General features: G+C 42.4%; 1 protein-coding gene across 1 annotated transcript; it reads left to right on the top strand.

Annotated features, from left to right (window-relative positions):
* The first annotated feature begins 6,464 nt into the window (after positions 1 to 6,464).
* Positions 6,465 to 11,935, top strand: LOC124264588 (trypsin-like). The gene is made up of 5 exons (XM_046699338.1): positions 6,465 to 6,633; positions 8,001 to 8,094; positions 9,425 to 9,581; positions 10,515 to 10,651; positions 11,793 to 11,935. The coding sequence occupies exons 1-5, from the start codon at positions 6,581 to 6,583 to the stop codon at positions 11,919 to 11,921; spliced, it is 570 nt and encodes a 189-aa protein (XP_046555294.1). The 5' UTR covers positions 6,465 to 6,580; the 3' UTR covers positions 11,922 to 11,935.
* Positions 11,936 to 13,665: the final 1,730 nt, after the last annotated feature.

The raw sequence follows: 13,665 nt of genomic DNA, 5'->3' as shown, positions 1-13,665 counted from the left end.
ATGTAAAGATTACAATACAACATCGCACCCGTATACATGCAGGTGGATGTCTCAAATGTCTCTGTCTGAACCAGACAATCCAGTGATGAACATCATGAGCATGAGAACTACACAAGTATATACGACGACAAGCATCAACCACGTCAGAGTGTCCGATCCCATTACTCGCCTCACATGACAAGCACTGGTTGCTGGAAACTCTAACACGGACCCAAATTTATATGTAAGAGGAGATAGCAGAGAACACACTCGGGCGTCGCATAAATACAGTTTAGAAGCATAGTGCACATTACAGATCCATGGGAAAACACAGGCTCATCTGATGGAGTCAGTGAATGAGTATGTTGTACGCTGCTTTTAGCAATATGGCGACTAGGGGCACCAGAAATGGACTTCACACACTGTACCTATGTAGGGAATGGAATCCGGTTCTGCGGCATGTGTGTGGTGGGGTAACCGTAAAACGATGTAAAACCGTAGAGTAATGATACCTTGAGGGATAACAGTGAGAGGCGCCGACGCTAAAATTAGTTGCTGCTACGAGTCCACAAATATGGGTCCATGTCCCGGATATATTTTGCTGCAGACTCCCCACCCAAGGGAAGTCATTCGTAGTAACATCTGTGCCACCAGCAAAACGTTTCTGACCAGCAGCTTCAGATGAGGCTGAAATAATAAATTCAAAATCACAATCTGCAAGATCAGAAGCCTGATCAGCAATATGTAATCTATTGCACGCACACACACACACACGCACGCACGCACGCACGCGCACACACACACACACACACACACACACATGGGTACAATATGTCAAGCACACTTCTGGTGTCCCCCGCCTTAATATTGCCGGAATATTTCTAAAAGCGGGGTACAACCATACTCACTCACATTGTAGAGCTGCAAGTATTCGTTTACATACATTACTGCTATTTCCTGGATCTGCATCAGACTTTTATGAGAGTATGTAAGGCTTTCTGGTTGGGATAGCGTTTGTCACATGTTAGTTCTGTGTACAATTCCAGGATTTCTTGCAGTAATGGCCAGTCATACGCGTTCCTCGAGCGGCGGTGCTATTGTCTTTCCGATAGTCCTATTTTGGCTTAATCAAATACTCATAAAGGGCTCTAGTAATGGAGTCCACTCTTTCACTATTTCCCGACACGATGCACAATGGAATGTTGTTTCTTCCTTTTGTTGTAAATGATGTAAATATTTGCATTTCAAACTTGGGTATATACTTTAGTTAAGTATAATAGCAACCCATTAAAGTAACCTAAGTACTGTCTACTAATCCCAAGGTAAAGTAGTTATGTATTTTAGCATACGGTTCTCTTTGTCTTCAGCCAGCCACCGAAGACAGGACTGGGGCAGTACTGAAGTGCTAGAAACTCTCAAGAGTCAAACTGCCAAACACTGTCACCAATCCTCCGCGCCCAGCGTTGCTTAACTTCAACTGATTTGTGACCTGAGCTCTATCCACCGTATCACACACCACCACAGCAGTGGATTCCGTAGTAAGTTTGGTTTTGCTTGGTGCCTGTTAACGTACCCCGGGTGTGGTATGGTATTCATAATAACCGTCACAAGTTAGGACTTGGTCACTTACAGGTCACCGTTAAATACCTGCAATATCACCGAATGAAACAATTTATTAAAATCCGAAGCAATCATTTTGACTGCAATGGTCCTTCGAAGAACATTAACACTACCGATCAAGTGAAAAACTGTTACCTGACAGGCACATCAGAACAGCGATGTAGAGGTTCCACATTCTTGCTGTCCTGGAGTTATATCGTGTAACGTGGACACGACTATTCCTCGCCTACAAACACCTCTTTGATCCCGTATTCATTAACAATAAGTTTAACGGTATATAGAAATGTGATTGGCTGTTTCATTGCCGTGGCATTTCGGGAACAACAATTGCAGTAGTGCCAGAGTTTCAATTTTGTCCACAGCAGGGAGAGCGAAGCACCTGTTACTGTACCCTTTGTGGCTAGCTGGAGAATTAGTTAAACAGAACGATACGGTGGAGAGTAAATATTAGAATTATGAGCGAACGTAATGCATGTTGTGAATTACAGAAACGCACAAGGTCAAAAGTTTCTTATTTTCGCGTACAAATCAAGATATTTGAACAATTAATTTACGCATATCAGTGAGTGAGTGAATGAGTTTGGTTTTACGCCGCTTTTAGCAATATTCCAGCAAAATATCACGGCGGAGGACTCCAGACATGGGTTTCACACATTGTACCAATGTGAGGAATCGAACCCGGGTCTTCGGCGTGACGAGCGAACGCTTTAACCACAAGGCTACCCTACCGCCCCTTACGCATATGAGAACAATACAATTGTGAAGTCTGTTGGTTTAATAATGGTTTAAACCGCAGTCATATGACTGTGAGTTATATAACGACAATTTTAGTGAGTGAGTGAGTGAGTTAAGATTTATAGTCACATCGGCAATATTTCAGCCATATCGTGACTTAAAAAAGTTCTAAATTGATAATAAATGGAATTAAATGACGGCAGCTTGAAAACTACCGAGGCTGGGCCTCATAATTATGTATTTGTCGACGTGAATACATCTGGGCGTGCGTGCATGCGTGCGTGCGTGCGTGCGTGCGTGCGTGCGTGACTTGAGCCGCTTTGATATTGTTACAGCCCCTGTTCTAAATTGTGAATAGATAATACTGTGATTGGTAAAATATGTATATAGAAACTCGCTTTTGAGTGGAACTTTGTGTAAATAACTATTTGGTAAGTAGGTGTAAACTTGGTCTCGCGGCTAGATGGCTGAAACAATGTCGATGCGACGTGTAATTGTAACTCCATCACTTGACTACATGTGTGTAGGGACAATACTAATCACGTTACACGGGAAGTATAACACTCGAACCCGGGTCTTCGGCGTGACGAGCGAACGCCTTAACCACTTGGCTACCCTACCGCCAAGTACGCATATGAGAACAATACAATTGTGAAGTCTGTTGGTTTAATAATGGTTTAATTTTAACTCGATCACTTGACTGCATGTGTGTAGGGACAATACTAATCACGTTACACGGAAAGTATTTTCTCGTTTACTTCGACAACCACCGAATACCCTGTTCGATTCCCCACATGGCTTCAATGTGTGAAGCCCATAGATAGTGTCCCTCGCTGTGATATTATTGAAATATTGCTAAAAGCCACGTAAACACTCAGGTGAGATGAACTCTTTATGAACTCTTTGCAGCAGGGAGCTAAATGCACACACCACCTGTTCCCACGCTAGTTATTGAAGACAATTCAATATCCAACTCGCTTGAGTGATTATTTGATTAAGGAAGATGCGGTGACGAAAGCAGCTCGATCTTCTTGGATAATCGTAATCTTGTCAGAAAGTTGTGAGCATATATTTGTAAACATTAACATTGACATGTCGTGAACAGTTGTGACAGATGGTGTCGAAATGGCGCCTAAAACTCACGTCAACACATAATCCTGTTTATCGATTGTTTTCGTCACGATATGGCTGAGATATTGCCGATGTGACGTTAAATAGTAACTCACTCACTCACTCACTCACTCATAATCCTGTTCCGGAATTTCAACATTCCAACATTCTGTGTCACTGAAGTTGAGTAGGGCTATTGTAAGAAGTCCTGGGCCCGTTCCTCAAAGCGATGGTGGCGCTAAGATGATCGTAACTCCCATACTTAAACATAGACTTACGACTGTCGTAGCGCTACGATCGCTTTGAGGAACGGGGTCCTGACCTACAAATATAGGAGAGCATCAATCTGCAATCACTACAGTATACCCTGGTTTAATGTCACCGTTGTTTGACCAGGAGAAAATGTGGCATTATATCCAGGGTGGCATTATAACCAGGCAGGACAGTAAGAGGACCTGTGTAATCAACGAGGTGAACATTCTAAGGCAGACCTCACTTCTCAACTTTTATGGCTCGCAATAAACAACATGGGGATACCTAACGAACGAATTTTTTTAATTGGAGAGGGGTGTGGGGTGGGGTGTGATGTGTGTGGGGTTGGGGTGGGGAGGGGTGACAACCATTATTGGCATGAGTATATATCGTCTTGCAAAATACCTGACACGATATCGCCATGGCCTGTCCATTGTGGGATAGATTTGCCTCGTGATTTCATTGATGAACAGATGATGGGGATACTTTTCACTTAAAAACATGATGATTCCTTCGATAAAGATCCACTTCCAGTAACCCGTTACACAAAGCAGTTAAACAAGATATTATGTCAAACTTTTAAGTGCTGTATGGAAGTTACCGTCGACTGCCTATTACCATGAATATACTACGTCCTTGACCGTCTCTGTACTTCACTACATTGCTTATAACATTTGCTTACGGTTGTATTTTTACGCTGCACGCGGCGGTGGGGTAGCATAGCGGTTAAAGCTTTCGCTCGTCACGCTGACGACCCGGGTTCAATTTTTCACATGGGCACAATTTGTGAAGCCAGTTTCTGGTTTCACCCGCCCTGATATTGCTGGAATATTCCTGAAAGTGGCGTAGAACCATACTCACAAACTCACCCACTCACTCACTTTGAAACGTGTCGTTCTGTGTAACGGTGTCATACCGGGTACTGTAACAGGTGCTTCGTTCGCCCTGCTGTGAAGAAATTGGATATGTTGATACTGTTGGCATGGCTATTAGCCTGGAACCCCACGGCGTTTGACAACATATGTGAACATCCAATCGTATTGTTACGTGGCATTATGAATACCCAATCAAATTGGTTGCACACTGTCAAGAACTTCGTTAAATACTCTGTCTCCGAGGTGTTTTCTGTCTAGGAACAGCCGCATCGTCAGAGGATATACAGAATTCCAGAACAGCAAGAATGTCGAACCTCTACATCTTTGTCCTGATGTGCTTGTCAGGTAACAGTTTTTTCAATTGACCAGCAGTGTTTTTATTCATTGAAATATCATTGCAGCCAACTTGATTTTCGATTGGCATTTAATTCCGAAATCAGGATTATTCCAGCCATTAAACGACGACTAGCAAGAATGTCGAACCTCTATCGTTCTACTAATGTGCTTGTCAGGTAACAGTTTTTCAATGTATCAGTAGTGGGTTCTTTTCATCGAGGGGCGGTGGGGTAGCCTAGTGGTTAAAGCGTTGGCTCGTCACGCCGAAGACCCGGGTTCGAATCCCCACATGGGTACAATGTGTGAAGCCCATTTCTGGTGTCCCCCGCCGTGATGTTGCTGGAATATTGCTAAAAGCGGCGTAAAACCAAACTCAGTGAGTCAGTCAGTCTTTTCAACGAAATATTATTACAGCCTACAGGCTATTATCATTATCATCGAGTCCTAACTGATGATTGTAATTCTAAACTAAAAACAACCGCTTAGGGTACGTTGACAAGCACCGGGCTCACCACGAAAGTGATTCATATTTAGTTGTGTGAAGATCCGGGTTAGAACTGATCTTCAGCAACCCATACTTGTCGTTAGTGGCGACTGACGGATGAACTGACTGACTGAGTTTGGTTTTACGCCGCTTTTAGCAATATTCCAGCAATATCACGGCGGGGACACCAGAAATGGGCTTCACTCATTGTACCCATGTGGGGATTCGAACCCGGCGTGACGAGCCAACGCTTTAACCACTAGACTACCCCACCGCCCCCTGACGGGATGAGGTGGTCAGGCTCGGTGACTTTGGTTGACAAATGTCATCGTATCTCATTTGCGTAGATTGATGCTCATGATGTTGATCACTGGATTTTCTGGTGCAGGCTAGATTATTTACATACCGCCGCAATATAGCTGGAATATTGCTGAGTGCAGCGTACAGCTAAACTCACTCACTCACTCACTCACAGAAACAGACGCAAACCTGGAATAACCAAGTCTGCACTGTGCTTCATGCAATGCAAACCTTGATCGAGTATAATGTTACTTAAGGGAGACGGTGCTTCCAAATGTATATGTCATGGTTTTCTGACTACAGATTTTGCACTGATTCCTCAGTGTTGTTGTGCGGAACAAAATATAAGCATAGCTTTCTTACACAGGTCCTTTATTGGAACATTGGTTCTTTGTTATTCAAGAAAGGACAGTGAAATAACTTCATAAACAGGATGATTTGAGGTGTAATGTTTAAAATATATTTGAAAAACGTCCCTCCGAAGTATTCCAGCTATATGGCGGCGACCTGTAAACCATCGAGTCCCCATCAGACAATCCAGTGATCAACATCATGAGCATTGATCTACACAACTGGGATACGATGACATGTGTCAATCAAGTCAGCGAGCCTGACCGGCGATAAACAACAATCCATTAATCAACCAATTTTAATGTATCGTAACAGTCATATGGCGGAAATATTGCCAATGTAACATCAAATTTTAACACTCACTTACTGTTTTGCCAGACTCGACTGTTTACTGTTTTATGTGTTTACTATTTCAGCTACATCTCAAGCTGTTCCTCAAAAACGTTTTTCTGGTGGGACAGATGTTATTACGAATGACTTTCCTTGGGTTGGGAGTCTGCAGCAAAATATATCCGGGGTATGGACCCATATTTGTGGAATGGTAGCTGGAACTAACGTTGGCGTGACTGCAGCTCAGTGCTATCCTCAAAGGTATCTATTGTTATGATATTTGAGTCTCACAGATGAATAAGAAACTGTTAGGAATGGTTCTTGTTAATCCATCCTAACGCTATCGGTTGGTTCGATGTCATCGTATCCAAAATTACCTGGAACATGATTTGGGACAATGACCACTGCCGCAAAGCAACCTGTGATTTGATTCTGAATAAACCCTGCTATACTTCTCACAGATGAATAAGAAACTATTAGGATTGGTCTTTGTTAATCCATGCTTGCAGCGACTAACGGTATCAGTTGTTTGTTGGTTAATGTCATCATATCCAAAATAACCCAGGACATGATTTGGGACAATGACCAACGCAGCTCAGTATTATATGGTTCTTAACTTCCAATTGCAATGGGCTTAAAGCAGAGATGCAAACCTCTACGATTTTATCGTAGTCGCTACGAATTTTAGCCTCAAACTACGCCAATACCACTGAACTAGAACTTCTACGAAATTTGAAGAACAGTCATTAAAATTCGGATATATAGACAAAAAACATACATTTTCGCCTAAAAGAGACGACAAGAAGAAATGTAATACTGATAATTTGGAAATCTGCTGAATGAAAGTTTCACTCTTGATAAGTGTCCTCACATCTTTCTCAGAATCCATCATGATTTTAAGTATTTACTTGACTAGTAATTTTATGGTGAAACTACTAATTTTGATCTTCTACTATTTGCAACTTTGGGGTTGGCATCTCTGTTAATGTATGGTAAAAAGTTGGCCTGTGCATGTCGTCGTATGCAGAGTGACGTAAATCGATGCTCATGATGTCAGTCATTTGATTGTCTGGTTCAACGTTTTAACAAGGTCCACTGGACAAAGCAGATATAAACAACATGTATGCTTTTTTAGATTAGTCCACATTTTGCAGTTAGGAGTAGTGGTGGTCCGATTAATTGAAAAAATCGAAGATTGTTCGCAGTGACTAAACGACCAAGCAATCGATCATGTTTTCTCATTATCGAACACAAACGATCCTGGAACACTTTTTGCATGAACAATATTTTCACATGGTTGGTTTTGTCTGTTACATTTTATGAGCACTACAAGCTCGTTCCAAGTCACAAATGAATTTATCTTAAAGACCCCAAGAAATTTATGTTCCTAACATACTAGTCATCTTTTAAAGATGTGCAATTTGCAAAAAACTTCCCAAAGAACTACATGTTTTTCCTTTATGTTTTTGTGTATTAACAATAAGAACCAGGAAAATTTCGCTAAACAATTATTTTCTATGCTTGATCGGTTGTAATGAACCAATCATCAGTTATGTGATTTTAACCAATTCCCAAGACTAGTTAGGAGGTGGGAATATGAGACGTGCCAACTTTGGTTTATATTTCAGCGCCATGAGCAGTGACTACAGGCTTGTGTTTGATGCGAATGACCTGTCGGTCTTAGCTGGAGCAACGATCACCGCCATCTCGAGTGTTCTTCGGGTATGTGCATTCTACATTGTAGGCACGTGGCAAATTTTGAAATTAGGTTTACCTAGATTAGTAAATGTTTTTGTTTACAATGACAAATACCATAACTGTAAACATACACCGTATCACTTCAAAATGAATGAGGAAGATTATGTACATGTACATGTCAAGCTGAAAATTAGTCACGGACATTTCCTCAAAAGTGGCGTCATGGCATTAGACTAAATTCATTTATCTAAAGAAAATGCACTGGCTTAACAATTTGCATAAAATTATACTTTTGACCAAGATCAATAACCTGATGTACTGATATTCAGGTATTAGTATACCAAACTGCGTGAAGTTACAGTGCAGAGTACGGGTTTGCAACCGGCGTCAGTAACGAACATTTCAACTTGACGTATTACCGTAGCTTAACAACTATACCTTTAGGGTTATTGGACTGTTTATGCATGATGTATGTTGGTCAGATTGGTACCATTATCCAACCATACTGATAATAACATTTGCTAATTAAGTTTAAGAGAAGCACGCACCCCTTATTGAGAATGAGTGTTATGTGTCATGAATTTATAACTTGTTTTGGTCTTCAAGGTAAATTTATTCTTACCAGATTTTTTAAACGTAGTATTTTTGTAAGTTTAAATTATGGCTAGATTTCACTACAATAGCCAGTGGCTGAAGGGATGGTATAAATCCAGCTAGGGTCCATGTTGGTAGCAAAGGCACTGTAAGTCCCCATGGTCCCTTTTATGGTGATCTACCTTCAGTTGCTGGCGATCTATAGCCCATATTTACATTGTATTGTCTAAAAATCGTTTTCTACTTTTAAAGACATATGCTAACAATATAGCATATAACAATGCATACAACTAGAAACTTGAGTCAGTACTTTTAATTTTCATCTATCTTTCTTACAACGTTCATGAAGTCGCCTCTGATGAAAACATTCCACACTCCAGGAAACCTATGCATCTGAATACATTCAGCTCAACGACAAACGAGACAATAACCCAACGTCAGGGTCCGACTAACATCAGCTCATAACAGGCATGGATGCCAAACCAGAATGGTTCCAGTGTCTTGTCAAACGCTTGTTATCGTACTTCGGTGACGCTCTCAATATCAGTCACCTGTTTGTTGATTTTGTAATGTTAAATATTTTTATATATTTTTAGGATTCCAGGATCACTACTAATGGCCCTACGTAATTTTGTTTGGAACAAAGTATATGGTAGCTTCCCTGAGGGCTGATAGTTAGTATTATTGAGAGAAATGCAATATGTATTTATAAAAATATATGGTGTGACACTGTGCCTTTAAATAGCCTTTAATGTTTTAGGATGCTGGATTCAGTGCTAATGGTCCTGGATTCAGAAACGACAATGTCGAGTTAAGGACAGACCACCCAGTCAGTGTGAATGGCCTTCCCTTTATTGGGCTTGCCGTAGATCACGCTGGATTACAGTGTGACATCTTTGGATGGGAAACGTTAGAGAGTAAGGCTATTTTATGGAAGACCGGTTTCTTTTTTGTTAGCGCCGCACTAGGCAATATTCAGTGATCAACATCATGACTACAATCCAGTGATCAACATCATGAGTATCGATCTGCACACCTGGGATACGATGGCTTGTGTCAACCAAGTCAGCGAGCCTGACCACCCGATCCCATTAGTTGCCTCTTACGACAAGCATGGGTTCTAACCCGGATCTTCACGGGATGACCACCCGATCCAGGCGACTGATGAGAACAGGTGGTCAGGCTCGCTGACTTGGTTGACACAAGCCATCGTATCCCAGGTGTGCTCATGATGTTGATCACTGGATTGTAGTCATGATGTTGATCACTGAGTTGCGTAGATGGTGTCGATCGCTGGTTTGTCTGGTCCAGATTTACAATTGTTTTTCCTGATTGCTATCTTTGGAATTTCCCATTCTAAACGGAAACAAATATACCATTTACCAGGTAGGCAAAGGTTTACTAACGTTTTGCTGCAATTTTTGTAGGATAGGGGTGTATTTTTACAAGGCTTTCTGATTTATAAGTTAGATATTGTTTGTTTATGTTTGGGGCTGTGCATTGTAATTGAGTTTGAATATATATAATGGAAGTTAATGTGACAGCGAGGTTTCCTAATAGTTGTGGAGGAAAAATCATGTGATTGTATTTTTCGAGTTTAATAAATGTTTTATAAGCATTTCCATCACGTCTGTTGTGTTGATATTAGCCATGTTGGTGGTAAAGCTAAAGTAAAGCGGCAGTGTTGTATATATGCACAGTAAAGCGGTCATGAAATCAGATGCATTTTTAATCCAGGATTGATAGTGTCTAATTTTATTGATTGTACAGACAGTTTCGAATATTTCACATAGTCACGGTAGAATTCTGAGTGAACTCATTTCAGAAAGTATTTTCCAATTCTTCTTCAGATGGTACTTTCATCCCTATCCTCCAGCAGAGAAATGTCACCCTGATTAGCAGAGCTGACTGCCAAGCACGTGTGTCCTCCTTGGGCGCCAACATCACAGCAACTGACACGTGTGTCGAAGGAGATGTCATCTCAGAGGTATCTATATTTTAACACTGAAAGATGTTGTTTTCCTGCAATTGTTGTTATTAGCGAACAAACATTTATGACTTAATAATTTCAGCATTAATCCACAAATGGTTTTCTAAATTTTTTCCCCACGTCAGGGAAAGGTCAGGACTTCGTAACCCCATCAGGTTACCTGATACCCAACCAGGTTACCCCGTTATGGTTTCCTCAGCTACCCACATCAGGTTACCCCATCAGGTTACCCTATCATTGCTACCCCATCAGGTTACCTCATCGTAGGTACCCAACCAGGTTACCCCGTTATGGTTTCCTCAGCATGGTTACCCCATCAGGTTACCCTATCGTGGCTACCCCCATCAGGTTACCCTATCGTTGCTACCAAATCATGGTATGATGATATGTTGTGAACTAAACTTTATGACATAATAATTTCCGCATCATTAATCCAGAAATGGTTTTCGAACAATGTCCCCATGCCAGGGACAAGTCAGGACTTCGTCGGGATACGGTTTCCCCATCAGGTTACCCCATTATGATTACACCATGGTGTTTACCCCATCGTCGTTACCCCATGGTTACCCATCAGGTTACCCCGTCATGGTTACCCCATTAGGTTACCCGCCATGGTTACCGCATCAGCTTACCCCGTCATGGTTACCCCATCAGGTTACCCCGTCATGGTTACCCCATCAGGTTACCCAATCATTGTTACCCCCATCAGGTTACCCAATCAGGTTACCCATCATGGTAACCCCAATCACGGTTACCCCATCGTGGTTACCCCATCACGGTTACCCCATCAGGTTACACCATCATGGTTACCCCATCAGGTTACACCATCATGGTTACCCCATCAGGTTACTCTATCATGGTTACCCCATCAGGTTACCCCTCATGGTTACCCCCATCACGGTTACCCCATCGTGGTTACCTCCATCAGCTTACCCCATCAAGTTACCCAATCAAGTTACCCGCAATGGTTACCCCCATCAGCTTACCCCGTTATGGTTTCGTAACCCTACCTGTTCGTGAAAGCAGATGCCATATAGACTAGAGAGTTACTCATGGATGTATTCTGAGCTATTAGGGGCGGGTACGCACTCACTGCTGCAACTGAAGAAAGCATTGTATATCTTTTTCTCTTCTGCAGGGGGACATTGGAAATCCGATACGGTGTAACGGAGACATTGTGGGGGTTGCATCATGGACAACGGGAGGCAACTGTCAAGGTGTTAGTCCTGTCAGCATTTTCACTGCTTCCATCAATTTTTTTACTTGAAAGTAGAAAATCCAAGCGACAACACTACACCAGTGAAACCTCGCCAAACACCAGTGAAACCTCGCTAGGCAATAAACACATACATGTGCCAGCTTTTACGTCATTTATTCATCTGACCTAAATAGTTCGTTGTTTTCTGTTTGTTTGTTGTTTAACGCTGCACTGGAAGTATGAGTGAGTGAGTTTAGTTTTACGCCGCGTTTAGCAATATTCCAGCAATATCACGGCTTGGGACATACATTATACCCATGTGGGGAATCGAGCCCGGGTCGTCGGCGTGACGAGCGAACGCCTTAACCACTTGGCTACCCCACCGCCCTTGGAAGGATGAAGTCATCCCACTTGTCAAACAGTCATGGGTGGAGTGTTTTGTCATTGCTTTGTGAATGGATATGTGACGGGTATGAACTGTTGGTTGGTTGGTTGTTGTTTAACGCCGCACTCACAAGTATCCCAATAAATATTCGAGTCTGGACCAGACAATCTAGTGATCAACATCATGAGCATCGATCTACGTAATTGGGAACCGATGACATGTGTCAACCTAATCAGCGAGCCTGACCACCCGATCCCGTTAGTCTCCTCTTCCGACAAGCATGTGTTACTGAGGACTAATTCTAACCCGGATAATTGTGTAGATCGATGCTATAATTGTGTAGATCGATGCTCAAGTAAATGCAGTCCGCTGAAAACGTCATGAGGCTATTGAGATGGCCCATTGGGGAATGGCTAAACGCCAGGGCCCCGTTCCTTAAAGCGAACGTAGTGCTACGACAGTCGTAAGTGTATGTTAAAGTATGGGAGTTACGATCACCTTAGCGCTACGATAGCTTTGAGGAACGGGGGCTGGTGGCTTCACATTTCCAATGCCACTGGTACGCCTTTTCAGCATTGTCGAAGTGTTGTCTGAATAACAATGTAGTTGTCGATAGCTCATGTGACAACGCCACAAACGTCAAGACAGGACAGATGGATAATTGGTATTATATTATTATTATTATTATATGATACTTATATAGCGCACATATCCAGGCAACTAGTGCTTGCTCAAGGCGCTAATATTGTTTTCCCTTGATCATTGGATGTCAATCTCAATGGTACATCGTATTATCAATCTCAACTCCCTGGGGAGTATACAACTCTTGCAGCCACTAGGCGCACCGAGTTATTGTGGCTTTGTCATCCCAACGAGGTACCCATTCACAGCTGGGTGGACTGGGACACATAGTCACAGTATTTTGTCCAAGTTCACTGCACGTTGCTGTACCCGCAACTAGGTGTTTGCACGTATTCATGTGGCCACCATCTGGTCATATATCAACGGATTCGTGGGTTCTTTTAAGTGCACAGGGTTGTGTACTGTACACTAGGGTTTGTGACAACACTTAAATAGTCTGCACACAAAGTGGACTCCAAGGTTTTTACACCCGGTCACAGGTGGGCTCGATCCCGTCACCTCAACCTCGCTGGATCACTAACCTGGCGCCTTAGTCAAGTCGCCCACCGCGACCCCGGTATTCAGCAACCCATGCTTGTCGTAAGAGGCGACCAACGGGATCGGGTAGTCATGCTCGCTGACTTGGTTGACACACATATATAATAGGCGCTTTGTTTTTCCCTCGATCATTGGATGTCCAATTCAAATGGTACATCGTATTACCAATCTCAACTCCCCGGGGGAATCATACAACTCTTGCAGCCACAAGTGAGTGAGTATTGTTTTACACCGCTTTTAGCAATATTC

Source organism: Haliotis rubra, unplaced genomic scaffold (genome assembly GCF_003918875.1).
Source record: "Haliotis rubra isolate DU_JTF1 unplaced genomic scaffold, ASM391887v1 Scf930, whole genome shotgun sequence".
Lineage (NCBI taxonomy): Eukaryota > Metazoa > Mollusca > Gastropoda > Lepetellida > Haliotidae > Haliotis > Haliotis rubra.
Note: the sequence above shows the minus strand (reverse complement) of the source record. Positions and strands in the feature narration are given on the sequence as shown.

Bases quoted from the DNA above. Each gene is read 5' to 3' on its own strand.
- LOC124264588 (XM_046699338.1), top strand. From the start codon at position 6,581: ATGGTAGCTGGAACTAACGTTGGCGTGACTGCAGCTCAGTGCTATCCT. The intron at 6,634-8,000 runs GTATCTATTGTT...TTTATATTTCAG, and splicing joins GCTCAGTGCTATCCTCAAAG to CGCCATGAGCAGTGACTACA. The intron at 8,095-9,424 runs GTATGTGCATTC...TTAATGTTTTAG, and splicing joins CCATCTCGAGTGTTCTTCGG to GATGCTGGATTCAGTGCTAA.